The following is a 27,208-nucleotide window of genomic DNA, read 5'->3' as shown; positions in this document are numbered from 1 at the left end:
TGATTTAACAGATCAGAAATGACCATACCTGGGGGGTTTGCTTGAGGATGTAAGACGTGTACGTCAGGTGCTGGGATATCCCTCCAGGGCCCGCGGGGCTTTGGGCTGCTGTTCCTCCTCCTCCAGTGTTGCTACTACCTCCACCTCCACCTCCACCACCGCTGCTGCCGCCGCCACTACCGCCACCACCACCGCCGCCACCACCGCCACCACCACCACCACCACCACCACCAGCTGAGCCAGACTGGAGGTCTGAAGACACAACAAATGATAGCATCATCAAAAAAGTATTTATAGAAGGCTTAACAGAAAAAAACAGATGAGCTCAGAGAGATGTTTCTTTTACGGCTCCATTCCTTTTCTTTCCTTCATTTCTTCTTTTTTATAATAAACTGAGTGTGTGACAAGAGAGAAGATTTCCTAGTGCTAAAGACAAATTTATTTACTTTTGACTGAATGATGGTCAACTAGTTCGGCTCTCAGTGCTGCAATGAAAACTTATCTTTGACAAGTGTTTTGGCTTAGCTGAGGAAGATCAAGAGAGAGTCTGGTACATTTCCTAACCCAGTGCTTTTAATCAACACTTAGAATGTGTTCAGTTAAGTGCTCTCAAACTTTCTGGCATCTGATTCAATTTCAGTGAAACTGCTGGAATTCAGTGTAATTTTACAGTACTCTATCTTTTCTGTCTCCCCCTGCTCTGGAAAAAAAATTTAAGACTTTCCTCATATTCAGAATGACTCCAGAGCCCCATTTATCTTTTAAATTTCCTTTTTTGGCTGCCCTGTGGCATACGGAGTTCCTGGGCTAGGGATCAGATCCGAGCTGCAGGCAAGGGAACTCTGAGCCCCATTCTTTTTTGCTTTTCAAATTCCACTTTGAAGCCTTTGGATTAACTTCCCTTCTGGTAATTTATATATTATACATATAAATGAAAATCCAAGTAGCTCTCTGGATGAATTTTGGAATACTTTTTCTTTTTCTTATATATCTAAATTTTTGATACACCATTGCTTAGGTAGGAGGAAAAAATACCAGGGTGAGAGTAGAAATCGCCCGTTACAGTCCATAAACAAAATGGTGACCAGCTTTTGAAAGGGAGTCCTCCTAACCCCCTAAAACCGAGTTCCTCTGTTGAGTTTATGATGAATCTCGCTATCCAAAATTTTACTCCCTTTCTTGTCTCCTCTGACCTCAATCCTGTGCTAAGTGAACATTAATCAACCAGGGTCAGGTGATTAAAACTGCTGTTGTTAACATCGTTAATGTACTAAAATTGCTCTTGTCAACAACAGAATTAATGTGTTAAAATCACTCTTGGAGATAACATCACTAAGGTAAAAACTCAGACTGATTCTCCAAGGCAAGATGAACTAACAGACACCTAAGCCATGGACCACCTGGCCAGAGAAAGATAAACCACAGACATCCTGATTCCCCAAACTCACAGAGACAGCATTCTCCCAAAACTGCCTCACTAGCCGTACTTCTTTAGTGTAATTTGTTCCTGATCCCACCAAACTGAATAGATAAATCTAAGACAATAGTATCACCTCCTAAAACTATGATTATTTAAAGCCACTTCTAGTTAAAATATGTGTACAATTTTAAATACATCTGGACAAATGCTAGCATTCTACCACCAAAGAGAGCTATGAATATGCTTCCTGGAACAGGTAAGAAATGCACTTCTGGTGGATGAGATGAACATACCCAGAGACCAAAGAACCAAATGATATAATGATGGACTAACTAGCATTGTTGGTAGCCCGCAGGATGGCTCCTTGAGGGATCAGCAGCAGTTTGCCTTTTCCTGAAGGGTTCTTGCTGTTCGTGGTAAGGTAGAGTTTAGTGCCAGGCGGCAAATTTGCCAAGTTGGCCAAATTAGTGGCTGGTAGCTGCAGCGTTGCCATTACTAAAAAGGGGAAAAAAGAAAAGAAAAAACAGTAAGATAAATTGGAACTGAGGGCACCGTTATCTCTAAAATTAAAACACACACAGTAATAAAATACTTACCTAAAAACACTAACAAGCAATAAGCTCTACAGTTTGCTTCCTAGATGCACAATGCTTTAAAGGCTGAGATTCTTAATTATTAATTAAAAAGTTTACATAATAGAAGAGCTTGCTATAAACTATTAAGAAATTCATATCTGAGAGTTCCCATCATGGCTCAGCAGTTAATGAATCTAAGCATCCTTGAGGACTCGGGTTCAATCTCTGGCCTTGCTCAGTGTGTTAAGGATCTGGTGTTACCATGAGCTGTGGTGTAGGCTGCAGATGTGGCTTGGGTCCTGCGTTGCTGTGGCTGTGTTGTAGGCCAGCAGCTATAGCTCTGATTCAACCCCCAGCCTGAGAACCTCCATATGCCGCCAGTGCGGCCCTAAAAAGCAAAAAAGGAAAAAAAGAAATTCATATCTGTATGTTAAGTGGGGGACCATATGTCCTGGTTTTCCCAAAACAGTTACAATTTATACTTATGTCCCAATGTAATTATAAATATGACTCTTTTTACTCTTAACAGTACTGTGCTTTAGATGATCAATGAAATGATCACTGACTCTCTATGGATGAGTACACCCCCTCCCCATTGTTTAAAGACCCTTTATGTCAATTTCTAGTAATGGTTGAATCTACTGATTTGAAACAACTTCTAGCTTTGCTCACTTTCTAAGAACTAAAAAAAATGCTACAGTCAACAACTAGCACATATCCTGTAAAACTATAATCCATTTTTTTAAAGTCTCACCTATGTCAAGATTTTCGCTTACCCCTTAGAGTTTAATTCTCGATGTACATGGCTGTAAAACCTCTAACCACAAAAACTTTCTGCAGTCACTGTGAATTCAAATCTCCGTGAAATGAAGCCTACAGAACCGTGGGTGTCACCACAGGGAAAGGACTCTCAGTGCCTCATCACCACTTCACTGTCAAAGCTTTGGGAGGCAGGAACCCTAGAAGCTGCCCCCAGATACCAGGGACTGATATGAAACTGAGGGTCATCCCTCTCCGTTATAACAACCCCATCTTACACACTGCATAGCAGCCATGCCACCTGCACCAGCAGTCCCATCTCCACACTGCTCAGAGTCCCTAATCTGAACCCATCTCCTCATTCGTTCCTTCTTCCCTAACTTATTTACTGCGCCCCCCTCGGAATTCCTGTTGTGATCATAACACCCTCTAGAACCTCCATCTCCTTGAACATTATCTCCTTTTTGTGGTAATTAAACATGTCAGTCATCTGAAGGTAGGACTCCCCCAGCACCCCTCCAGTAGGAGCTGTTTTCTGTCTTACCCCAATGTCTGAGGGCTAGGACCAGGAGAGACTTTTTGCTCTCCAGCTTGGCTTTCAGACCATCATGACCCCTCACTCTGGAAAAAAAAGAAAAAAGGCCCCACTTCCTTTGAGGCTCATACTCAGGGACTGATAATAAACTGAGTGTCATCATCTCAGTTTAACATCATCTGTATCATCTTCTCTCTCTCATTTATTGAACTCCTAAGTCACTTCCCCCTCAATTGCTAAAGGCAGACTCCTGCCTCAAAGAACTGCATTCTCTGCTAAAGACCAACCTTTTCAGTGACAGCATTGTAGACAATGTACTCAATCCTCTGCTTTCTCAGAGCTTGATCTTCCCAACTACAAAGAGATCACTTGTTCCAGTCCATCTCACTCACTTTTAATGCCACAAGCTTGTAATCACCAGTTCTTCACCTCTGAAATCTTTATTTTGACATCCACTACCTTTCTATCCTTCCACTGCAACCATCCTTTGGTCTCATCAGGACCTTCAAATATGAGTAAATATCTAATCCCTTAGAGGTATTTCTTCATGCTCTCACAGGAATAATCAAGGACTAAAACATATTTAAAATGTTTAAACTTTTGTTTAGTAGAGAATGCCTTAGTCAAGTATCTTAAAATGCTGCTCGCAAATGACAACACCAAGATTTTAAGTCTGAAATATAACCCAAAGCGGAAATAAGGACAAATGAGAATTACTCTTCAGCTCTGAAAGCAGTATCAAGAAATACTCTCTATTTTTATTATTCTTGCTAAAACACACAGGCACGCACACACACCTCTTAATGTAAAAGCCCTAAGGACCTCTACATAAGATGTTACATGGAAAAGATTAACATGTTTTTATATATTCTTTATAACATCAATTTACTAGGTTTTCCTAGAGAGAACCAAACAGCATATCAAATCACTAGCACAGGGCATTTTGCAAGGGGCTGCTGCTGAAAGGGCGTCCAACTAGTAGCAGTTACCTGAACCCTGGGATCCACTTTTCTGAGGGCCAGCAGCTGTGACCTGAGCCTTGGTTAAGGCTTGCACCGGCTGGGCGACAATGGTTCCTCCACCTCCGCTCACGATTGCCTTGGCAACTCCTTGGGTCACAACTTGCTTTGGACCAACTGCTTTGGTGACAGATGAGCTCGCCTTAGCTACCAGGATCTGGCCACCACTGATTGCCACAGCCTGCTTCACTGTTGAAGGTAGAGTAGACCCAACTGGCACCCCAACAACCTGTTCAAAATAGAGGAGAATCTAGCACTGCTTCTTCTCACAGTACTTTGAGGTCTTAAAGTAGCATAGTCACTCTGTTCCAGCAAAGAACAAAGCAAAGTCCTAGTGATAACACAAGGACTCTAATTCAATCATCTAGAAATGCTACCTAGGAGGTGAACAGCAGTATTTCTTCAGTTTGAAGACTATTACAATAAAAGGTTACAGCTTTTGTCTTAACTCCAACAACTATCTATAACTTGTTTTAATTATAAAAAGTAATGTGTGTGTGTTTTTTTTTTTAAGAAACTTAGGAAATACAGAGAAAAAACTCTACTCATCCAGAAATAATCTCTTAATATTTTAATGTAGTATTTACTTCTGATTCTTAATATATAAAATAAAAACAATATATAATATAAAAACAAAGTTTTGTGATTTTTAAATTTAACATCATGTTACAAGCATTTCCAAAATTAGTTTTCAAAAACATTTTTAAACAACCAAAAAATAATTATTAGAATAAATATATCATAATCTATGTAAATATTTCACTACTGAATGGATACTTAGGTAATTTTAAATTTCACATTATGAACAACTATGCAATAGACATTCCAATATTCAAACTATAAACTCCACTATACACTATTTTTATTTTTTTTGGTGAGAAATTACATTTATTATATGTACCACTAAAGTAACAACAAAATTTGTCAAAGGAAATTAAGTTCATGGTTTCCACAATGTTTTGCACCGCTACATAAACTAAATTTTCATCAGCAATATTTACAATGTGAATGAAGTTATCCACTATACACTTTTAAATATCACCTCTTCAGTAACCCGTTCTGTGTTATCCCCATCTGAAGCAATTATTTCTTCATCTCTATAACGTCTAATAATTCATGTCACTTATTATATAGTTTAACAGATGACACGTCTTCCAACTGACTTTTAAGAAAAATTATCTTTTTCTATATCCTTCTAATCATTCCTTTCCTTGAAAGTAAGCTAGTAAATTTTTAATTGAATTAAAAAAGGAAAACATCCTGGCACCCAAATTATGAAAGCTAGAAATACTTGGCTCTGAAAATACTGTACAGTGAACTCTCTCAGGTAAGAAAATACTATGGATCTCTTTTAAAACACAGTCAATAGCAGGAGGTTAAATTAGAAGAAACAAATACGGAAAACTGGGGCAGTGTTTCCCACTTCTCAATTCTATTTCATAAAAAGAAGTTCTCGGCAAAAGATCTGCCTTCTAAAGGTAAAAAGGATAAAAAAGGAAGTAATTTTCAACCATCAGACCAGAGAGGAAATCTTTAAAGCCTGGTAATACCAAAGCTAGAGGATATGGGAAAACATGAACTTTTGTTCACTGCAGGTATAAAGGTAAATTTGTACAGCCACTCCAGAGGGGTACCAGGTTATCCACCACAATTGAAAATTCACAAACCCCACTATTGCAGCAACTCTGCTTTAAGGAATATATCCAGAGAACTCTTAGACATGTGCTCAAGGGAACACACATACATAGTCTATGGTAGCATTATTTGTAATTTGTAAACAATTTTAATGTCTACAACATGTAACATGCTTAATGTCTATAGACAGAAAAATGGATAAATTCTGGTATAAGACAATGGAATACCATACATTAGTAAAAATGAACTGGAAATCACAACAGACTATGAAAGTACTAATACTGAGTGAAAGGAGAGTTGCAGAAAAATATGAGTATAAATATCTTTTACGCAAATCTTCAAAACACACAACACTGAAAGTTACCTATGGCTATATACTTATGATAAAAAGTATGGCCTATAAAGCTACACATCCAAATTTATGACTGTTGCTTTGGGGAAGAACAAAGTAGACTTCAACTTTATCAGTCATGTTTTATTTGGAGAAAAAAATGATTTGAACTAAGTACAAACATGGTAATTTATGGTGGAGGATACATAGGCATCAATTATATTATTCTCCATATTTTACTGAAATTTTAGAATCTTTCCAAATTAAAAAAGTAACAGGAGTTCCCGTTGTGGCTCAGTGGTTAACGAATCTAAGAACCATGAGGTTGTGGGTTCGATCCTTGGCCTTGCTCAGTGGGTTAAGGATCCAGCATTGCCATGAGCTGTGGTGTAGGTTGCAGACGCGGCTCAGATCCCGCATTGCTGTGGCTGTGGCGTAGGCTTGGCAGCTACAGTTCCCACTAAACCCCTAGCCTGGGAACCTCCATATGCCGCAGGTGCAGCCCTAGAAAAGGCAAAAAGACCAAAAAAAAAAAAAAAAAAAGGTTCCGGGAGTCCCCGTTGTGGTGCAGCAGAAACGAATCCAACCAGGAACCATGAGGTTGTGGGTTTGATCCCTGGCCTTGCTCAGTGGGTTAAGGATTCAGCATTGCCATGAGCTGTGGTATAAAATAGGTTGCAGACATGGCTTGGATCTGACATTGCTGTGGCTGTGGTGCAGGCTGGCGGCTACGGCTCTGATTAGAACCCTAGCCAGAGAACCTCCATGTGCCCCAAGGGCGGCCCTAAAAAAACAAAACAAAACCAAAAAACAGGATTCCTTAAGAGGTAAAACAAAATGATAGATCATAATGCAACTTATGAATGGGATTTTTAAGTTAAAATAATTACTAGATCACACATGGTTCCTTTTCAAGGAGAGCAAATACAGTAAAATACACTTGCCATGTGCTTGGATAATATGGCTGATGTAAAGAAAATGGACCTCTAATCATTATAAACCACAGTGCAACACAGAAGAAAAGAGTCTGGGTTTTTATTAGCAGTCAGTCAGTCATGCTTTCCCACTTTTGTTCCACCAGTTAGTAGCTGGACGGTTACTTAACCTCTTTGAGCTTTGGCTCTAGATGCCTCATCTCTAAGATATGGATAATATTTATCTCATAAGATCATGAAGCATAAATGAGAGAAAGCTTCTAAAATGCCCAGCAGCATGATGTAAACAGTAAATGAAATGACAGCAGCAGCCAGCACACCTGTTACTATTAACTGAAGAATGGTCATTTTTGAGGCTACAGAGAGACTCAGGGCAGAGCCGAAGCATAAACATCGGTCACGGTCTTCAGGATTTGACCAGGGCAGAAGGCTGTGATTTTAAACCCTGGATTCAGTTAATACAACAGAAAACAGTGTAGATAACATCTGGTACCTGCTTTGAGAAATGCTAACATCTGCTGAGACCGAGTAATGGACATGAAGGATTAGTTACAATAGTCTACTTGTGCATAGATTTAAGGAAGGTGAAGGAAGAAGGAAGAAACAAAAGAATCAGCGACTCAATTCGGGGCAGGAGGTGGGGGAAGCAAGTTTACCTAGAATGGAGAAGAGAAATTCTCCCAGCTAACCTGTCTTGGTTAAAACAATCCCTGATGATTATCCGAATCTCTTTATTCTGACTGCATAAGCCTCATTCTATAGACTACAAGGAGTGTGGCTATGGCTGCAGAGCTGGCTGGGCATACTCCTTCTCCCTAGAAATGTGGAGGTAAACCAACTTCTCACTAATCAAGAACTTTTCTGTGCATTAATGAAAACAAGTTTCTTGATGGAGAAAACTATTTTTAAGGTATGCCAGAAACTGCTAGTTGAACCCCAATATGTATTCTTTGCTTTTCTCCCACAATGACAGAGCCCCCAATTTTCAGTTAGGCACATGGTCACACAGAATACCAACTATATTTCCCAACCCCTTTACACATGGGTTTGACATCTAATTTCTGACTAAAGGGATGTGAACAGAGTAATGAGTGCAACTTTTGGGTTATGGCTCTCTCTGGCCCCCTTCCTCTTCTCTCTTTCTGCTGGCCAGAAATGTGAATATGGTGGCATGAGATGAAGTGACTACCTTAGTGCATAAGCTGAAAACCAAAATTTGAAAACAACAGAGCAACAAAATAGAGTCTTTTTTTACATTTCCTAAATATTTCAAACTTAATAATGTACTTCCTAAGGTAAATTACACATAATCTACTTTCATGTTCCTAAATTAACAAAGAAAGCAAAGATCTTAAAGGATAATAATGCTTACATGTGGTATCACTTGTATACGGAATCTAAACAAATACAATGAACTAGAGAATAGAACAAAAAAGAAGCAAACTTGCATGTATAGAGAACAAACTGGTGGTTACCAGTGGGGAGAAAAAAGGGAGGACAGGCAGCGTAGGGGCGGGGGATCAAGAGGTACAAATGGGAGTTCCCTCGTGGTGCAGTGGGTTAAGGATCCACTGTTGTCACTGTTGCAGCCAGTGCTATGGTACAAGTTTCAATCCCTGGCCCAGGAACTTCCACATGTCATGGGCATGGCCACAAAAAAGAAGTACAATTAGGTATAAAACATGTACAACATAGTGCAGTAAATATTTTAAAATAACTGTAAATGGAGTATAACCTTTAAAAATTGTGAATCACTACATTAATACCTGTAACTCATATAATATTATACACCAACTCTATTTCAATTTTATTTTATTTATTAATGTCTTTTAAGGGCCATATCCCAGGCTAGGGGTCAAATCAGAGGTACAGCTGCTGACCTACACCACAGCTCGACAAAGCTAGATCCTTAACCCACTGAGTGAGCACAGGGATGAAACCTGTGTCCTCATGGATGCTAGTCAGATTTGTTTCCATTGTGCCACAAGGGGAACTCCTATCTACTTCAATTTTTTAAAAAAGGAAATTAAGACATATGTGAACCTAATTTCTTTCCCCAAACCCTATGCATCTGACTTGCTTTTCCCTCCTTGTGCCAACCTCTATTCTCATAGTCAGCTGCTTCAAAATGTCCAGAATATGGCACATCCAATCTCTCCAAGAGCCAAATAAAGCATGGTGTCCCACGCTGGCCACAGGAGGACAGATTTTATTAGCAGAGCTTGTCCACCAGGAGCAAAGCACTCACAAGATGCACCAACCCACCCCTAATGTTTATCCTAAAACACCGAGAATGAGGAAGTCTGGCAATCTACTGGGAAAAACCCTATGACAAGCTGTCTAGAGACACTACAAGGAAGTTTCCTAAGTAGGACACTGTAACCCCAACTTACTATTATTTTTTTTAAACACAGCATTTTGGCCTAGAGCCCGAACTCACCTACCAACTGTTCTCTTCCCCTTCCCACAGCTTCCACAGCTCTTCTCTCTGCATTCTGAATTTCCCTCTAGTTTCACAGAGCAGACATCTTTGTTCTGTATGTTATATATACTTCGATTCAAGCTTTGATTCAGTACTTCTATTCCTGCCCTCCCTGTGCCCTGTACAGACCTGTGAATGTCAGAATCTTCTTTAGCAACTTGAAGGTGAGGAGTCTGTATGCATCATATTTTCCTCTAGATATTGAAAAATGTAGCCACTTATGATTTAGTTCTCAATGACAGGCACTATCACATGGTACTCATGCACATACACACAGGACTGGTCCTCATATAACATCAGCTGTTATCACTTAGTACCTGCTCTGTGCTACGTCCTCCATATACTATGATTTTTAATTCTCCCACAACTCTGCCAAGTAGAGGATATCTTCCCCTTTTATTAGATGAAAAAACAAGGTTGAGAGATAAATATGCCCAGCTCACATAATGAATGAGTGGCTGGGATCTGAAATGGCAGCAAGCTCTAATTCCAAAGCTCACGCTCTTTTAACTATACCACACTGCTTCCTTTCCATATGAACCCACCCCAATTCCTCAGTTGTCTCTTTTCATGTCAAAAGCAGCACCTCTCTCTACTTTTATGAAAAAGATAAGTTGTGCTTCTATTACTCCGAAGTTGTGCATTAGGTAAAACAGTACTATTCTGTTCACCCTTCTGTTTTCTGGCATTCTTTCTTAGACTGCGCCTCAGCAACAACCAGGGACAGTCTTGCAGATAGCTCCTACTCTTGAGTCCAAAGCACGTACTAAATTTCCTGGGTAGACAGTGATGTCTTTTCTCACGGTCTGCTGCTTCTCTGCAGTTTTGTTCACAGCCCTCTGCGGCTTTTCTTATCAGGTGCTCTTGCACCTTATTTAGGGCATTCTAGCACAAGCCTATCCACTTCCTCTTGGTCCTATTTTGCCATTAGGTAGGAGGCAATGTGATAAGAAAGCCAATTCAGTTGTTCAGCATTACTGAGTGAGCAGATTTGCAAAATGCAAAAAGTGGCAAAAAGTAGAAACTTATCAGAACTTCTGAGCATAAAGAGCAATGCTGTAATCATTCAAAAACTTAAATCAGTAATATGCCATGCACTTCTAAGGGAAGCAAAATAGATTTTGAAGAACACACAGGATGTAAAGTCCAGGTGACAATAACCGATTCACAAAAGGACTTCATCGAAATGCTTATCCCCGAGGCCAAGACAACAGAGGGAGCATCAGGAAGTAGCTGGGAGTTGCCTGTCTTAATGATTCTGGCTATGGAGCCCCAGAGTCAAATTTGAGGCTATAGTTCTATGGTTCCTAAATTTGCCTAATCATATGAGTCAATAGGAGAGTTTGTTAAAAATCCAGATTCCCAGGGCCTCCAAGAAGATTACGATTCAATAAATCTGAGATAGGGGCCTTAGTACCTGCATATTTTAAATCATCAGTTAGCCTTATGACCAGATAAGTTTGGCAAAGTGGTTAATGAACTCCTACAGATTTTAGAACTACTTATAAAACCATGAATTTTTAACTTGATCTATAGGTAGCTATCTAGACTAACTAAAATGTCTAAAACCTTTTCTTATTTTAAATTTTAAAACAAGCACTTCACATAATATTCTTAATAGCTTTAGGATATATCTTCCCTAAAAGTGAGATGTTAACTCTGCATGTTCTAAAAGCATGCTTTAGGTTACAGATAATGGCTCACATTTTTTTTTTTTTTTCTTTTCTTTTAAAGCTGCAGCATGCAGTGGTTTGATGTGGGATCTCAGTTCCCAGACCAGGGATCTTTTCACTGCCACAGTGGTCAAAGTGCCAAATCCTAACCACTGTATCACTAGGGAACTCCCAAATTTTAATAGTTCTGGAATGGGGAGTTTCTGAGTCAGAAGACCTGGGTTTAAATTTTCTGCCACTCACTATTATTATTATTTTAACAAGCAAATACAAAATTTTAACACCATGTTATTTCCAACATGTTTAAAAATCCCCTAAGTTAGGGGGTGCCTCGTTTCATCCAATCCAAGTCCACAGCTTCAGAAAGCCAGGAGCTATGTCTTTTCACCCAGTCTGCTCCTCTGCTTCCTAGTCTTTCTTTCAAGGAAGGGAGGCCAAAATATTTCAAACAGGGAACAAAACCATAGTTAAGCTTCCAGTTTAGGTTTCTAAGGTGGAGCAAGGGAAGAACCCCACTGACACCAAAGAAATGGACAAGGCTAAGGTGGATTACTTCTTTACAGCTTTGTGGAGGGGAAAAAAAGTCCTACCGAACAAAAATGAGTACCAAGATTTACTAAGCCTGGATCACAAAAGGAATCTGCAACCTCTGAAGAAAAACAATCTGAAAAAGAGCTATTTTGAGGCCTGATAAAATACTGGGAGGAGTGATTAAAGAGAGGAATGAGCTCCAACAGATGGAAAAATGCTCACGATGGAGTGGTATAAAAACTTCAGCCAAATTTTTAGTGGTGGTGGCTACTTTATCCTCCTCCTTGTTCCGCTATAGAGCCACACACCAAGCAGAGACTAGCAGAAAAAGGCTAGAAAGAGGGGCTGGGAGATGATGGATTCTGACTCTTGATTTTATTACTCAATTTCTCTTTTCTATTTCAAGTAGTCTTCAGTGGCTCTAAGACTAGCCTCCCAAGACCAAAATCAGTTGTTGGGAGGGGTCTGGGCTGGGGAACTGGGATGAGGACAGGCAATTCTGCACAGAGAAGATGAACTGCACTTCACAGAGCCTGGGGTGTGCGGGAAGGGACGAGGCAGCAATGACATGCTGAAGAGATGGGACCCGCCTCTGTTCCCAGCCTCATTTTCTTCTAAAGTTTCCCCACTGGTGGCATTCTTGGCAGGCTTAGAGGCTGACTTTTTTTCTTTTTCTGGGTTTTCCAACTTGTACAACCCTAGAGGAGGACCTTCAGCTCTGTATCCTGGACCTCCATCTCGGACTCATAAAGGTCAGGCTCAAAGGGATCACTGGTCATCCATGTGGTGCCACTGAGTATGAGCAGAACTAAAGTTAAACCTGGCAACATATTCACCCTCCTTTTCAAAGAGAACATTAAATGGCTGTAGAAGTTCATGTTTGGCGCACTCTACCACACCCATGCAGGCCTTCCCATCTTCAGTCTTAAAAGTAAAGGGCATGGCATCAAAACACCTTTTGACCTCACTGAAGAGGCATGTGAAGTTTTCATTTTTAGATCTTAACTACTCAGAAGGGTCTCATTTGTAAACGGCAGTTCTCTCTCTGTCCTACATCCCTGGCCTTGACCTGGCCTAAGCTGACAAGAACATCCACAATATCTACTTCATGTACCTTAAATTTGGGTTTTTCATGGTCCTTCTGCTGGTCTATGGGATTCTGGTTAATGGTTTTCTCTCCCTCAATGACATGCTGCTTCAGCTGGTGTGACAGCACATCTTCCATCAGAGTGCAATTAAATGAGTGGACAACTTGTGGGTTCTGGTTTCCAGGTCTGACCGGGTATAGGGCAGCTTCAGCACAAAGGTAAGCTGCCTTAATGACATCTGCTTTCCACCAGGTTACTTTGGTCCCCAGAGCTACATCAACCATGGAAGTGTGAGCCACATCAGCAATGCAGCCATCCATATGAACTCCCACGTCCATTTTTACCAAGTCACCTTCCTTGACAATACAGTCCTGGTCACTCTTCAAAAAGGAGAAGTAACATACACAGTTATTTACCGAAATGCTGGTGGAAAAGGCAACACCTTTCTACATTCCTTTATCTTTCTTAAAAATCACCCCCATCTCTTCCATCATCATGGCATCACCTTTCCCTCACACAGGCTCAGTACCGACACACCTGAGCAAGATGCTTCCAACCAAAGACTGAAGTACCTGGTTGTAAGTGTGGCCCCTCACTTCACAGTTGGTCATAACCAGGTCCTTGGCAATAGTTTGCTCAGGCTGCTCGTTCTTACCTGACATCTCCCCACCACCACCACCACTGCACCTTCGTCTCTCTGTCACCCTTCCCAGCCACAGGCTATGGCCAGAGCCCCCCAGTCCACAAGGGGAGCGTGAGCAAAAGCCTCTCTATCACTTATTAGCTGCATGCTCTCAAGGAAGTTGGCTAACCTCTCAGAGCCACAGTTTCCTTATTTGTCAAATAGGGGTAAAAACATTCGCCTTGCAAGGTTGCTTGAGGATTACAAATAACGTATAAAAAAGAGCATGCTATAAACTCTGGCACTTTTTAGCACAAAGGATGCACGAAGACATGTAGCTCTTTTTTGTTTTTTCTTTTTACAGCCATACCCGTGGCATATGGAAGTTCCCAGGCTAGGGGGTGAAGTGGAACTGCAACTGAGGCCTAAGCCAAGCCAGCAACACCAGATCTGAGATCCATCTGCCACCTATGCCGCAGCTTATAACAATGTCAGATTCTTAACCCACTGAGAGAGGCCAGGGATCAAACCTGCATCCTCACAGAGACAAATGTCAGATCCTTAACCAGCTGACCCACAACAGGAACTCCCGCATCTGTTTTACAGTTCTCCCAATAAGTAAATTCCCCACGTCTCCAAATTATAAAGAAAATAAACTCCCTAAGAGGTCAAGAATCATTTAACAGATCATACAGCCAGAGCATCAGAGGTGCAAACTACAGCATTCTCCTATCAAAAATAAATACGTAAAACAGTGGACTCTGGACTGGTCAGTTATCCATTTTGGACTTGAATCAAGTGGAAAATTGTGTCCACTACATCAATCACCTTCACCGCCAGAAGGATAAGACAGCACCCCTTCACCTCTTGGACTATCCCTGGTCCCTCTATAAAACACTTCCCCACCCTTGTCAAAAGCTACTGCAAGAACAGATAGGTTTAACTTCGATTGATTTGCTTTTCCGATGGAATTTTCATCCACAGGTTTTCCTGGGATCAGCAATGCTGTCATCCTAAACCTCTGCAGCTCTTGTCAATTACTTAGGCAAACAACATTCATTAACATGTTGACTTCCCCATCCCTACCCAACACCAACCTTGGAGGGCTGAATCTTTGGTGACTGGGCAGTTCCTTCTCCAGCAGTTAGGACCTGTTTCTGAGGGGACACAGCTATCATGTGACCCCCTTTCACAGTCACATACTGAGGGAGTGGTGACTGGCTAGCAGCTCCTGTTGTGGGTATATGAGAGGCTTCACCAGGTTCCTGTTTGATGATTACCTTGCAACAAATATGATAATGACACTGAATAAAGAGCCATGAAAAATGCTACTAGTATCTGAATTTATTCTGTTTATAGGAATTAATGAATGACTCCACCAGAAGAGTAAAAATAGTGCTTAAGTACAGCTCACAGTGGCTGTTTAAGGGCTTGATCCAGTGTATCTGCAAACCAAACCAACCTCGTCATTTGTTTTCGACATTGGTGGCAAAATGGCAGCAGAGAGAAATGCACTATTCCGGCTCTCAGAAGTTCCCATCTTTCTGGACTCAAAGGGCTGCCCTGTGAACATCACTAAACAAGTGGAAGCATGTCTCAGAAGCTGGATCTGGTCTTAGAAATGAAATATAACTAAAAAGTTCCACGTTGTGGGGTAGCATCAACCAACATAAGATCATGTAACAAGACCACACTGACTTGTGGGATAATCCCCTCCTGAATACTCACTTTTGTGAAAGCTCCAAGGCCTCCAGTTATAGGTTTGGGGCTTTGAACTTTTGGGTGACTCCCAATTGGGCAAAGAGGTGGCATAGATGCGAACAAAGAGTCCTCCTGCTGTGTTTGTAAAAATACATATTGTACAGTTAGGATAAAGTGAGTGATTTCCTATGCTCTAATCACTGATATTTAATACAAATTTGTGACATTCTCTAGCAACATAAACAACCAAAAAACCCAAACATACACCTGCATTTTAATATTATCTTAGAAGCAAATTCAAAGTAAGGCTATAACCTGGCAAGAATCTGCCCATCTGTGCCCCATGGTATGCTGGAAAGACTCCTATCACAATACTTCTAATGTTTGGTTGATTTGTTGGCTTCATGTCTAGTCCCCTGCCAGATGCTACTAAAGGACAGGCACTGTATTCTACTTCTTTTCTATCCCTAGAGTCTAAGCACTAAATAAATAGATGAACGTAACAGATAGTTACAGTGTTTCAGCATATACACCCTTTTAATAGTACTTGCAACTTGATTTATTATTCTTACTTGGAATAAATACCCAGGATGCAAGGGGATAGTTTTCAATAAGAATTTTTAAAAGAATACAACAGGAGTTCCCATCATGGCTCAGTGGTTAATGAATCCGACTAGGAACCATGAGGTTGTGGGTTCAATCTCTGGCCTTGCTCAGTGGGTTAGGAACCTGGCATTGCCGTGAGCTGTGGTGTAGGTCACAGATGCAGCTCGGATCCCATGTTGCTGTGGCTCTGGCGTAGGCCAGTGACTACAGCTCCAATTCGACCCCTAACCTGGGAACCTCCATATGCCGCAGGTACGGCCCTAGAAATTAAAAAAAAAAAAAAAAAAAAAAAAGAACAAAATATTTGAACAGTGAACAAAGACAACAGATGTCGAAATTCAAAATTACTGCCATCTGTCTCTAATTCTCAAATACAAAATCCAAGTCTCAGAGGCAATTTTCCATAAATAAATGTTGAGGGCAAGAAACAAAGTTAAGACCACTGCTTAACTATATAACAAAAGATCATCAAAAACATCCAAGTCAGATCATATTTGGAGTTCTATATTTCAAAAGACTTCTTACCCTGAAGAAGGTGGGAGTGGGGAAAAACACATTGTGGAAAGATAGGAATTATTACTTTATAAAGAAAAATGTATAACAAAGCTGTCCAAAAAATATACACGTCATAGTTTTCAAAGAGATACTGGGTATTCGACTAGTAGAAGTGTCGAGAGACATCTATATGAGGAAAAGATCAAGGGTAAGGTAGGGAGTTTGGAGTCATGATCTTTATGACACTATAGCTTGAAGATTCTACTTTATGAAATCTGCATTATCATCTGACAAACTCTGGCTGAATTTGACCATATCATCTTTAGAAACTAGCAAAGTGCAGTGAGAGTGTTACCTTGACAGTAGATGTCACAAAACTACTTCCATGAATTTTAGGAATCGGGGAACCTGTTCCTTGGGAAGCCTGAGAGGCAGTTGAGAGCTTGCTGGTAGGACTTCCTGATAAGCAAGATAGATTTAAAAGTAAAATATAAACAAAATAAATAAAATGGAATTTTAAAGCCATTTTCCACCACCCTCCCCTTCTCCTGACTATTTATTGTTTTGAAGAGTTGAAAACTCATAACCATGAGACTGTACAGAAAAACCACTTAAGGATTCATCCTGTGAAGCTGACCACTTCAACCAAAAAGGAACAAGAAGCTAGTAAGGGTGTAGAAGAATAAATAAGGTAAGTAGATACAATACATTCTGTACTTATAGAGATAACATAATGTATCCCTTATGTAACAAAATGCTGTTGGTTATTTAACAATGCGCCAAAATCTATGCATTCCACTGAATGCTAATTCCCTGAAAGTAGTCTCACTTGAAGGTTATACCTATTTCAAAACACTGCCAACATTAAACATTTTAAACTCCATCAGTACAACTGCCTCTAGGGTCCGGTAAAAATAAGTCACATTATCTACAGCCAACAGTAAGTGAGGACCAAAAATGGTATTTGGTCACCTACTCTCTTTACCAAACTTGCCTGCAGAGGCTTTTGGCTGATTCCTAAAAGTAAACATCCTCAAAGGACACCTACCTGGCATCCCTAAGTGCATTCAAAAGGGAATCTCTGAAAGCAGCATTTTTTGAAAGGAGTTCCACAATTAGTCATTGTTAAAGGATATAACTTCCAAAAACTATTTGGAAAGGCCTAACATACACTAATGTGCATTAAAATCAAATAAGAAAAAAAAAAATCAATGTCATTACTTTATAGTCATTTCTCTTACTTCATTTCTCTTTTTGCTATTTCTCTTAATTAAAAATGAAAGCTATAGGGAAATTTATACTGAGGAGCACATGTTCAAACAGTTTAACTGAAATAAAATGTTAGAGTAATTAAAAAAAATGTTAAGAGTACTTAAAAAAAAAAAAAAAACCTGAAAGGTATTTTGTATTTATATGAGGTTATGATGATAAACACCAAAGACTTTTTATTCTTCCTATTAGAGTATTTTTTTTTTTTAAATAACTAAATAACCAAACTGAGAGTTTGGTTTCCCTCCCACCTGCAAATTTTATTTTATTCACAGAAAAGTAAAGATAACTTTTTTAATGTCAGTGGGAAGAATATACGACTCACAAAACTTTTTTCCCCCCACCTTGGCCTCACTTGCAGTATATGGAAGTTTCCATGCCAGGGACTGAAGCCAAGCTGCAGCAGCGACCTATGCCACAGCTGAGACAATGAGAGAGCCTTAACCCACTGTGCCAGGCTTGGGATCGAGCCTGCACCGCAGTAGCAACCCGAGCCACTGAAGAGACAACACCGGATCCTTAACCTGCTGTGCCATAGTAGCAACTCCAGTTATTCTTGCTCTAAAGCTTAATTTGAAAAAGTTAATAACCATGCTGTCCAAAAATAATGCAATCTAAATGAGAATAAAATCTACTCTTTTTCTTTATAAAGAAAATTAAATTATGGCTCACTTTCTATCTTTAGAAATTAAAAAAAAATTAAGTAAATTCCTGGAAATATAATCTTTACAAAAAGTTAATCTTCCCTCAGAGAAACAGCACTGGCGTTAGTCTTGGATATTCCCTCCTCTTGTTCATGGTTGAAGATTTCATTTTCCCATTATATGGCTACTAAGTCATGCTAAGATTTCACCTTTAAAAAAGATCAAATCTTGGGGATTGCACGAACATCGTTCAAACACACACCTGCAGTAGGAGTGGTGGCTCCAATAACCTGCCCTGGCTTGTCCACGATAACATAAGGATTATTAATAACAGAACTGGTAGTGCCTTGCTTCACATGGACTGGAGTGGAAGTTGGGGTTCGAGGCAATGGCGATGGACTTGGGGTTGATATAGGGGAACCTTTATTAATAAAAAAGAGAAAATAAACTAAACAAAATAGATATATTCAGCCCATCTAAGAGGATGCTAAAGAAAATGGAAAAGGAGCAGGGCCACCAGGACAAAGGTGACAAATTGGGAAAAGAGAATGGGACTATAGGTTTCAGGTACTGAGAGCAGCAGCAGCTGAGGCCAGGGATTAGTGCATTTGACTATCTAAATCCTTATCCTTGGACTAGCAGCAGCAGGAGCAGCAGCAGTAGCAGGGAGCCTGTTAAAAACAGATTCTTAGATCCTACCCCAGATCTACTGAATTTAAGTCAGTATTTTAACAAGATCCCCCAGTAAGCACATTAGAGGACAAAAAAACAGTGCTTTACATAAGTGTGGAACTGCTGAATCCGTAGGTAATAACATCTTGGGCAGGTTGCTATAATACTGTTTTCACCTGAAGACACTACAGTTAAATGAGGAAATTTACTAATAAGTCAACAGCTAGACTTAGGAGTCAAATCTTGATTTGCAATGAATACCTAATAGGGGGGAATATGAAATTTACCCACCAAAAAGTCCGTGCACAGCCACAATCCAGAGATTTATGTTCCCACAGATTATTCTCTAAGGTTACTAACACACCATTAAACATCCTCAACTGTTACTGATCAAATTTGTCAGTAAATTTGTCAAATGAAAACTTCAAAACAATGTATGCATTCAGCCTATTCTGCTTCTAAAGCAGCAAGCTCCAAAATGCTTCTAAATGATAGGTAAAACTGCACATTCTTGACCTTTCACCAATTTCGAGGTCTTGGATCATATTTCTGCTTAGCTATGTTTTAACACCGAAGACCACCCCCCTCATTTTAGTATTATATAGAAGCCTCCCACTGCCTAGATATTTCTACTGACTCTCTTTCATGTCTTTTCTGAGGTGGCACAGTCAAAACTAAAGCATGCTTCTACTGGTTTACCTAACATAAATGTAAAACTGCTGTAAGGCAATGGTCAATTCAACCTCAAAATCAAAGCTCAGAACTATCTACGAAGCATAGGAATGAGTACATTTCTAGTGTGGTTAGATAGTATAAAAGATATCTCAATGCAAACCAATTCCAACCCTTGAAGCTTAACTACAAACCAAAGGACAACTAAATTTTTTCTATTACTAGTCATTCTGGTTTCCATATATAAGCCCCAAACTTTATTCCTAACTTAGTTTCCACTATATATCCTAGTAAACAATTTACCTGTGATTCTAGATGAAAATTTGACTGCTTTGACTTTCATTTCTTTCCTCTTTTAAAAACTGTTTCTACATGAATGACTTTTTGTTTTGTGACACTTTTGTTTTGCTAATCAGTACTAAACAAAACCCTGCCTAGAAGGAAAAAAAAAAGCCATAGTACTCTGTTTTGCCATTCTGACAACTGTTACACACACTAACTGGACATATGCAATGTATACCTGAGACAATCTTGCAGCTCATGGTGATAGGCTGGAAGGACTTTCCAGGTGACTCAGGATTAGGAACTTGACTTTGCGGCACAATTTTGCAACTTGATGCTATTGGCTGAAAAGCTGAATTGCCATGAGAACAAAAGGTAACCTTCTGGGATGTTGTCATTTTGGTGGGTGTTCGTTCCACTGAAGATGGCAAAGAATAAAATGTCGTGTGTCTCTCAGCTTCAGTACTGGCTGGGAATCCTTCTTGAAATGAAACAGGCAAATCTAAGTCATCAATCATTCTGAAATCCCGTATCATTTCAACAACCATTTAAATGATTTACAAACAGTAAAATAAACACAGTTGACTGGTATTTAATACTGCTTTATGTATTTTAGGATGAAGTCTAAATATCATGCCTAGAATCATGTTTCACTGAATGTTTCTTTCAAAAAATTAGAAAACATTAACAGTATGTAACAAAACTTACACAACTTCTTTTATATATGAATTGAAAAACTATTCAAAGAGGAAAAACTCAAATGAAAGTATTCACTTAATCTAATGATGTTCTATTTTATTAAATGCCCATAAAAAAGATGCAATTGAAATTTAAAGAGTAATAAACGAGATTTTTATAAAAGAACTAATAGGAACATCGCATTAAAATGTAGGCTTATAAATTAAACTTACACCATTTAGAATCAATCTTATATATGTATGTTATGTAAGTGAAAACTTAATTATACATTTATATGCTTATTAAATGAAAAAAATGCCAGTCAAAATGCATTTTTGATGTTATACTGTATTTCATATAAGATTAGATACTTAATATTCAAGTTTCTTGTTCACACAGTGAAGGACCAAATCAGAAAGTCTTCCCATAACATACCAGAAGAAACCATTATATTCATCAAAGAATAAAAATTTAACGCTTTTCGGTGGCTTACTTTTGTGTTCTATAAGACGTTGATAAACTTTATGAAATAAAATTTTCTGAAAAAGTAAAGATTTGACTATTTTCAAAATAGGTCTGTGTGGGAAAGCAACATGCCTACTTACGGAAAATTTATTTTCCATATACTCTTAAGTCTCTGAAGACAGGAATTCAATACCAAGTAAGGGAAAAGAATGCCCCATGACTCCTGCATACAAGGTAAAATCACTTCCACACAAGGAAAAATGCACTACCTTTCTCGACGGAGCTATCAGGTACTGGGTCGTGTGATGGTTTTATCGGTGAGGAAGCCTTCACAGGGGCTGGAATGGTCAAAGGCAAAGACGGTGGGGCATCTGAGATGTCTGACTCGGATGACCGAGGGTAAGCAGAGTCTTCTCCAAGAGAATGCCGGTGGAGCTCAACATCCACCACCTACACAATCAGGCAACAATGGGCTCGTGAATCCATCATCAACATCACAGAAAGCCCCAAACCTGTCTCAGAACGTGGTACTCTAAGAAGTGGAACAAATTACAAAGGCAACTTCAATCTCATTAAGGATTTATCCCTGAATGTAATCTAATCTAGTTGAATAGATAACTCAATGAAACCAATCATAAAACTGGGGTCTTTCTAGTTAGTGTCTCTGCTGCTTGGAACATTCTTTCCCCAGTCTTTGCCTGGCTGCTTTTTCTCACCATTAGGTCTCAATCAAATGCCATCTTCTCAGAAAGGCCTTCCCTAACCAACCTAGCCAAAGCAACCTCCTTGTTCCCCAGCTACTTTCTTTACAGCACTTATCTGTAAGTGAAATTATCTATTTGCTTCTATATTTACTATATATCTTCTCCCAGTTTTCAACATAACCAAGAATATAACTCCTTGAGAGTAGTAGCTACTCTCTTTTGTTCATTTCTATATCCTTAGTGCCTGAACAATGCCTAGCATCAAGTATGTGATCAATAAATATCTTCTGCCATAACACAGCACATTTCCCTAAAGAGAGGAAGGTTTAACTTAGCTAGTTCTAATTATAATGGCTACTGCTGAGATATCACAAATACCAAAAAGGGAGAGGGGTGGTTATGGGGTGGGAAAACAAAGTTGAAGGTCCTATACTTCCTGATTTCAAAATTTATTATTATAAAACTATAGTAATCAAGAAAGTGTGGCCCTGGCATAAATACAGACAAACAGACCACTAGAACAGAATATACTACTCTTACATACATGGTCAAATTATATCTGACAAGGGTGCCAAGACCACTGATGGGAAAAGGACAGTCTTTCAACAAATGGTGCAGAGAAAACTGGATATCCATATGCATTCAAATGAAAGTGGACCTTTACTTTACACCATGCACAAAAATTAACTCAAAATGGATCAAAGACCTAAACATAAGACCTAAAATAATAAAACTCTTAGCAGAAAATACAGGAGCCAAGTGTCGTGACATTGAATTTGGCAATGATTTCTTAGATATGACACAAAAGGTACAGATAAAAGAATAAACAGATAAATTTGACTACATAAAAATCTACAACTTCTGGGCATCAAAGGACACAATAACAAAGTGAAAAGGCAACCCGCAAAATGGGAGAAAATATCCGCCAAAAATATATATGATAAGAGATTAATATTGAGAATATAGAGAGAACTCCTAAAAATCACCAAAACCCCAAACAACCCAAATAGCTAATAAACACATGAAAAGATCCTCAACATCAATAATCGTTACAAAAATGTATACCAAAACCACAATGAAATACCACCTCACACCCAGTGAACAATATCAAAAAAAGAGAAAATGAAAAGTGCTGGCAATGATGTCAAGAAATTGGAATCTTTATGCACCGCTGATGGGAATATAAAATGGTGCAGCTGCTACGGAAAACAGAACAGCGGTTCCATGAAAAATTAAAAATAAAATGACCAGGAGTTCACACTGTGGCACAGCAGGTTAAGAATCTGGCATTGTCTCTGCAATGGTGCAGGTTTGATTCCTGGGAGGGCACAGTAGGTTAAAGATCCAGCATTGCTGCAGCTGTGGCTCAGACTCAATCCCTGGCCCAGGAACTTCTATATGCCGCAGGAGCAGCTGAAAAAGAAAAAAGTAAAATAAAATAAAATGACTATATGAGCCAGCAACTCTACCTCTGGGTGTACACCCTAAAGTACTGAACACAGGGACTCAAAAAGACCCATGTTCTTAGTAGCACTATTGACAACAGCCAACCAAAATGTAAGCAACTCAAGTGTTAACTGACAGATAAACGGATGAACAAAACGCAGTGTATACATACAACAGAATGTTAGCCTGAAAAAAGACATTCTGAAACATGCTAAAACATTGATGAACCTTGAGAACATTATGCTAAATAAAGTATGCCAGTACAAGCACACAAACACTGTACAATTCCTGGAGTACAGTGATACCTAGTGTAGTCAAATTCAGAGAGACAGAAAGTAGAGGGGTGGTTGCCAGGGGGTGGGGGGAAGAGGGTGAGTTAGTGTAAAAGGGTACAGATGCGGTTTTCCAAGATGAAAAGTAGTTTTCTGGAGATAGATTGTAGTGACAGCTGCATGAAAATGTGAATATATTTAATACCATTTAACACTTAATGGTAAATTTTATCTGTATTTTAGCACAACTTTTAAAAGGAACAAAAAAGGGGGGAGATAAACTTCTTTTAAAAATTTAGCTCTATTTTTTTCCTAATTAAAAATGAAGATTAATTTTCATTCTATTTATTCCTAAATAATGCTATAGGAAAAAAAAACCTACCGTCTCTGCTCCAAGAGTCTGTAAGCCAGTGTAAGTTCTGTCCAGCTATTGAAAGACAAAAACAAGAGTATTAAGTTTCACTATGCTTACCAACAAAGCTTAGGATACAATCTTATCTAAAACCCCTTTTATTACAAGTATTCATACCATGGGATCTACTTTTTCACAATGTAAGCTATCAACTCATAACTTTAATAAAAAACCTCGATTTTATGAGAGAAAATCTGAGGAAAATAAATAAAAACCTCAGATATATAGGTAGGTATTATAAAGACAGGGTTATAAAAATATACATGCAATGTGATGACACAATTATAATTAGAGTATATTTAGTAAGCCCTCTTAAAAAAAATGAATGAAAATTTAGGCAATACTAATCACTTCCAGTATATTAGCAACATGGATGATTTATCTTAAAGGAGACAAAGGAGTATAAACTGAGGGAATGTTAATAATATTTTTTAAAAGTTTATGGAGTTCCCCTCATGGCTCAGCAGAAATGAATCTGACTAGTATCCATGAGGACGCAGGTTCCATTCCTGGCACTGCTCAGTGGGTTGGGGATCTGGCATTGCCGTGAGCTGTGGTGTAGGTAGCAGATGCAGCCTGAATATGGTGTTGCTATGGCTGTAGTGTAGGCCAGCGGCATAGCTCTGATTCGACCCCTATCCTAGGAACCTCCATATGCTGTGGGTGTGGCCTTAAAAAGACAAAACAAACAAACAGTTTACTATTACATACAAGGAGGCTAAGTCCTTATTCTTATACTTTAATTTATATCCTATCAGTTTATTTTATTTTGCCTGTGCCCATGGCATACAGAAGTTAATGGGTCAGGGATCAAACCCATGCCACAGCAGTAAGCCAATCCACAGCAGTGACAATGCTGAGTCCTTAACCACTGGCTACTAGGAATTCTGCCTATCAATTTAAGAAAGGGATTGTGGCAGCCTACCAATACAAACCTAATACAATAAGATCAACATGTAAAAAATTATTAAGTTGGTTAGAAAGGAAAGGAAAGATGGGAAAATATGAAGGCAGGGATGTTGGCAGATAGAAAATTCTAAAGACGTGCAAGAGGTAGGGATTTCAAGTTTGGCTGAGTTCCTTAGCAACCAACACAGAGAAGACAACTCAATGGAGACCTAGTGTTCATAACAGAAAAGGCAATACATATGTAGAGGTATTGTGGCCCCATGGAAGAGATCTGGAGTTTTAATACTTAAACTTTCACCAACAGTATGACTGTTAGAAACGTACATGCAATTTTAGGCTACATCCACTTTGACATTCTCCAGAGCATAGAAATAACAGTTTCTCTGAAATCTGCACTGGTCTATGTTTTACACTAGGGACCACATTTCAAGAGAACACTGACAAAACAGAACTATTATCAAAATGGCGAGAGGAACTGGAAAGAACAGCATAAAAGAACTGTTACAAGAACAGGTTTTGGCTGGAGAAGAAATGATTTAAGGAGAGACATAAAGGCTATCATTATTTTAGAGTTCTTACAAAAACAAACCAAAGCTTGTTCTTTGCTACTCCAAAAATCAAATCAGGATAAATGAGATCAGGTTCGGTGTGTGTGTGTGTGTGTGTGTGTGTGTGTGTGTGTGTGTATAATTTTAGGTATATTTATGAGAGAAACTTCCAAAACTTTATTTGCTAAACAGATAAATGGATTGTTTTGGGAATTATTCTGCTCTATGGCAATGGTTTAGGAGAGGTTAGGTGACTCTCAGGGATACCGGATAGGGGATTTCATCCTGGAAATTTAAAATTTTACGGAACTCTTAACCCTTAGAGTACTCAGAATTTAATGTAATTACTACAGTATCAAGTATAACTTGTTAGACACTACAGAATTTCAGAACATAGAGAAATCACTATGGATTTTAATAGCCAGGAAAAGTTACATAGGAACCTGAGGAATGGAAAGAATCCACGCAGGCATCCAAGGAGGGGAAGAGCATAAAAGAAGACATGAGAGAAGGCCCACAGCATTTCTGGGACACAAACAGGCTGACCTGGCTGGAGCAGGAATGTTCATGCAGGGGATTAGTGTGAGATAATTTAGGGTAAGAATGTTGAGTAAAATGTGAAGAGTCTTGAACAGTATACAAGGGAGTCTGAGCTTGAATAACAGGAATGCAATCAGGGCTTCTCAGAGAAGAACAGCATAATAGTTCTCCTATTTTAGGAAGACTAATCTGATGGTGGTGTGCAGAATGTACTGAGGGAAAAGGAGAGAGACTGGAATTAGAGAAGCTAATCAGGAAACGGAGTAGAATAACAGCCTAGTAAGAGTGGGAAGGGAGAAGGGGAAACTGTAAGAAAAATTATGAAGAAAGAAATACCCTGCAACTGAACAAATACGAAGAACACAGAGAGAAGAATCAAAGGTGGTTCTCAGGAGTTAATGCAGAAACAGCAAGAAAAACGATACTCCAGTATAAGGATCAATGGTCACCACAGAGATGCTTAAGTTCTCAAGGCCAATCAACACATAGTAAGTAGTGAAGTGAAGAAAAACCTTCTAAGAATTATTTTAAATATTGTCATTTAAAATCAGCTGTTCACCAGGAACTCTAAATGATAAGGACATCACAGCATGTATAAAAACTATGTAAACAGGAGTTCCCGTCGTGGCTCAGTGGTTAACGAATCTGACTAGGAACAGTGAGGCTGCGGGTTCGATCTGTGGCCTTGCTCAGTGGGCTAAGGATCCGGCATTGCCATGAGCTGTGGTGTAGGTTGCAGACACGGCTCAAATCTGGTGTTGCTGTGGCTCTGGCGTAGGCCAGTGGCTACAGCTCCCATTAGACCCCTAGCCTGGGAGCCTGCATATGCCGCAGGAGCAGCCCTAGAAAAGGCAAAAAGACAAAAAAAAAAAAAAAAAAAAAAGGAATTTAAAAACTATGTAAACAATTCCCTTTATTTCAGGGATTTAAGGCTGGGCTCAGCACAATATAAGACAGTCTGTACACTCCTTAAAATAAGTTAAAAGGGAAACAAAACTATTTTAGACCTTCCTCTAAGTAAGTAGGAACATATCCCGCCCTTCACAACAAAGTAGCTGTATGTTTTTTATTTGGTTTCAGTTCTTCTCTGTGGTTGTAAATAAGGCAATCTTGTTTTACAGTAATCTCTAGAAAATAATTTAAATATGAAGTTAAGCAGTGCTGTCTTCCACCAATGAAGGGCAAATCTCAGCCCGTCTTGAGGTTGAAAAAGGTGCATTAGTAGAAAAGGAATGAAAAAGGAATTCTGAAAATGTACTCAGATTCATTTGGGAGAAATTAATGGGAA

The 27,208-nt window shown here is 39.2% G+C and overlaps 1 protein-coding gene and 1 pseudogene across 17 annotated transcripts in view; both read right to left on the bottom strand.

Annotated features, from left to right (window-relative positions):
• Positions 1-27,208, bottom strand: part of YEATS2 (YEATS domain containing 2) — a 108,309-nt gene that overhangs the window by 30,962 nt on the left and 50,139 nt on the right. For 6 of the 17 annotated variants that reach the window (XM_021069914.1, XM_021069909.1, XM_021069919.1 and 3 more), the window contains 10 exons: positions 23,894-23,938; positions 21,359-21,539; positions 20,185-20,427; positions 18,583-18,741; positions 16,763-16,866; positions 15,334-15,441; positions 14,703-14,885; positions 4,279-4,537; positions 1,754-1,915; positions 29-252 (listed from right to left, as the gene is read on the bottom strand). In XM_021069914.1, the coding sequence (XP_020925573.1) occupies positions 29-252; positions 1,754-1,915; positions 4,279-4,537; positions 14,703-14,885; positions 15,334-15,441; positions 16,763-16,866; positions 18,583-18,741; positions 20,185-20,427; positions 21,359-21,539; positions 23,894-23,938 (1,668 nt within the window). The remainder of the gene's footprint in view (positions 1-28; positions 253-1,753; positions 1,916-4,278; positions 4,538-14,702; positions 14,886-15,333; positions 15,442-16,762; positions 16,867-18,582; positions 18,742-20,184; positions 20,428-21,358; positions 21,540-23,893; positions 23,939-27,208) is intronic. The other 11 variants (XM_021069912.1, XM_003132559.6, XM_021069920.1 and 8 more) reach the window with 6 other exon arrangements.
• LOC106506059 lies at positions 9,120-14,065 on the bottom strand (annotated as a pseudogene).

This window comes from Sus scrofa, chromosome 13 (assembly GCF_000003025.6).
Source record: "Sus scrofa isolate TJ Tabasco breed Duroc chromosome 13, Sscrofa11.1, whole genome shotgun sequence".
Classification (NCBI taxonomy): Eukaryota; Metazoa; Chordata; class Mammalia; order Artiodactyla; family Suidae; genus Sus; species Sus scrofa.
This window is presented reverse-complemented; position numbering and strand designations above follow the sequence as displayed.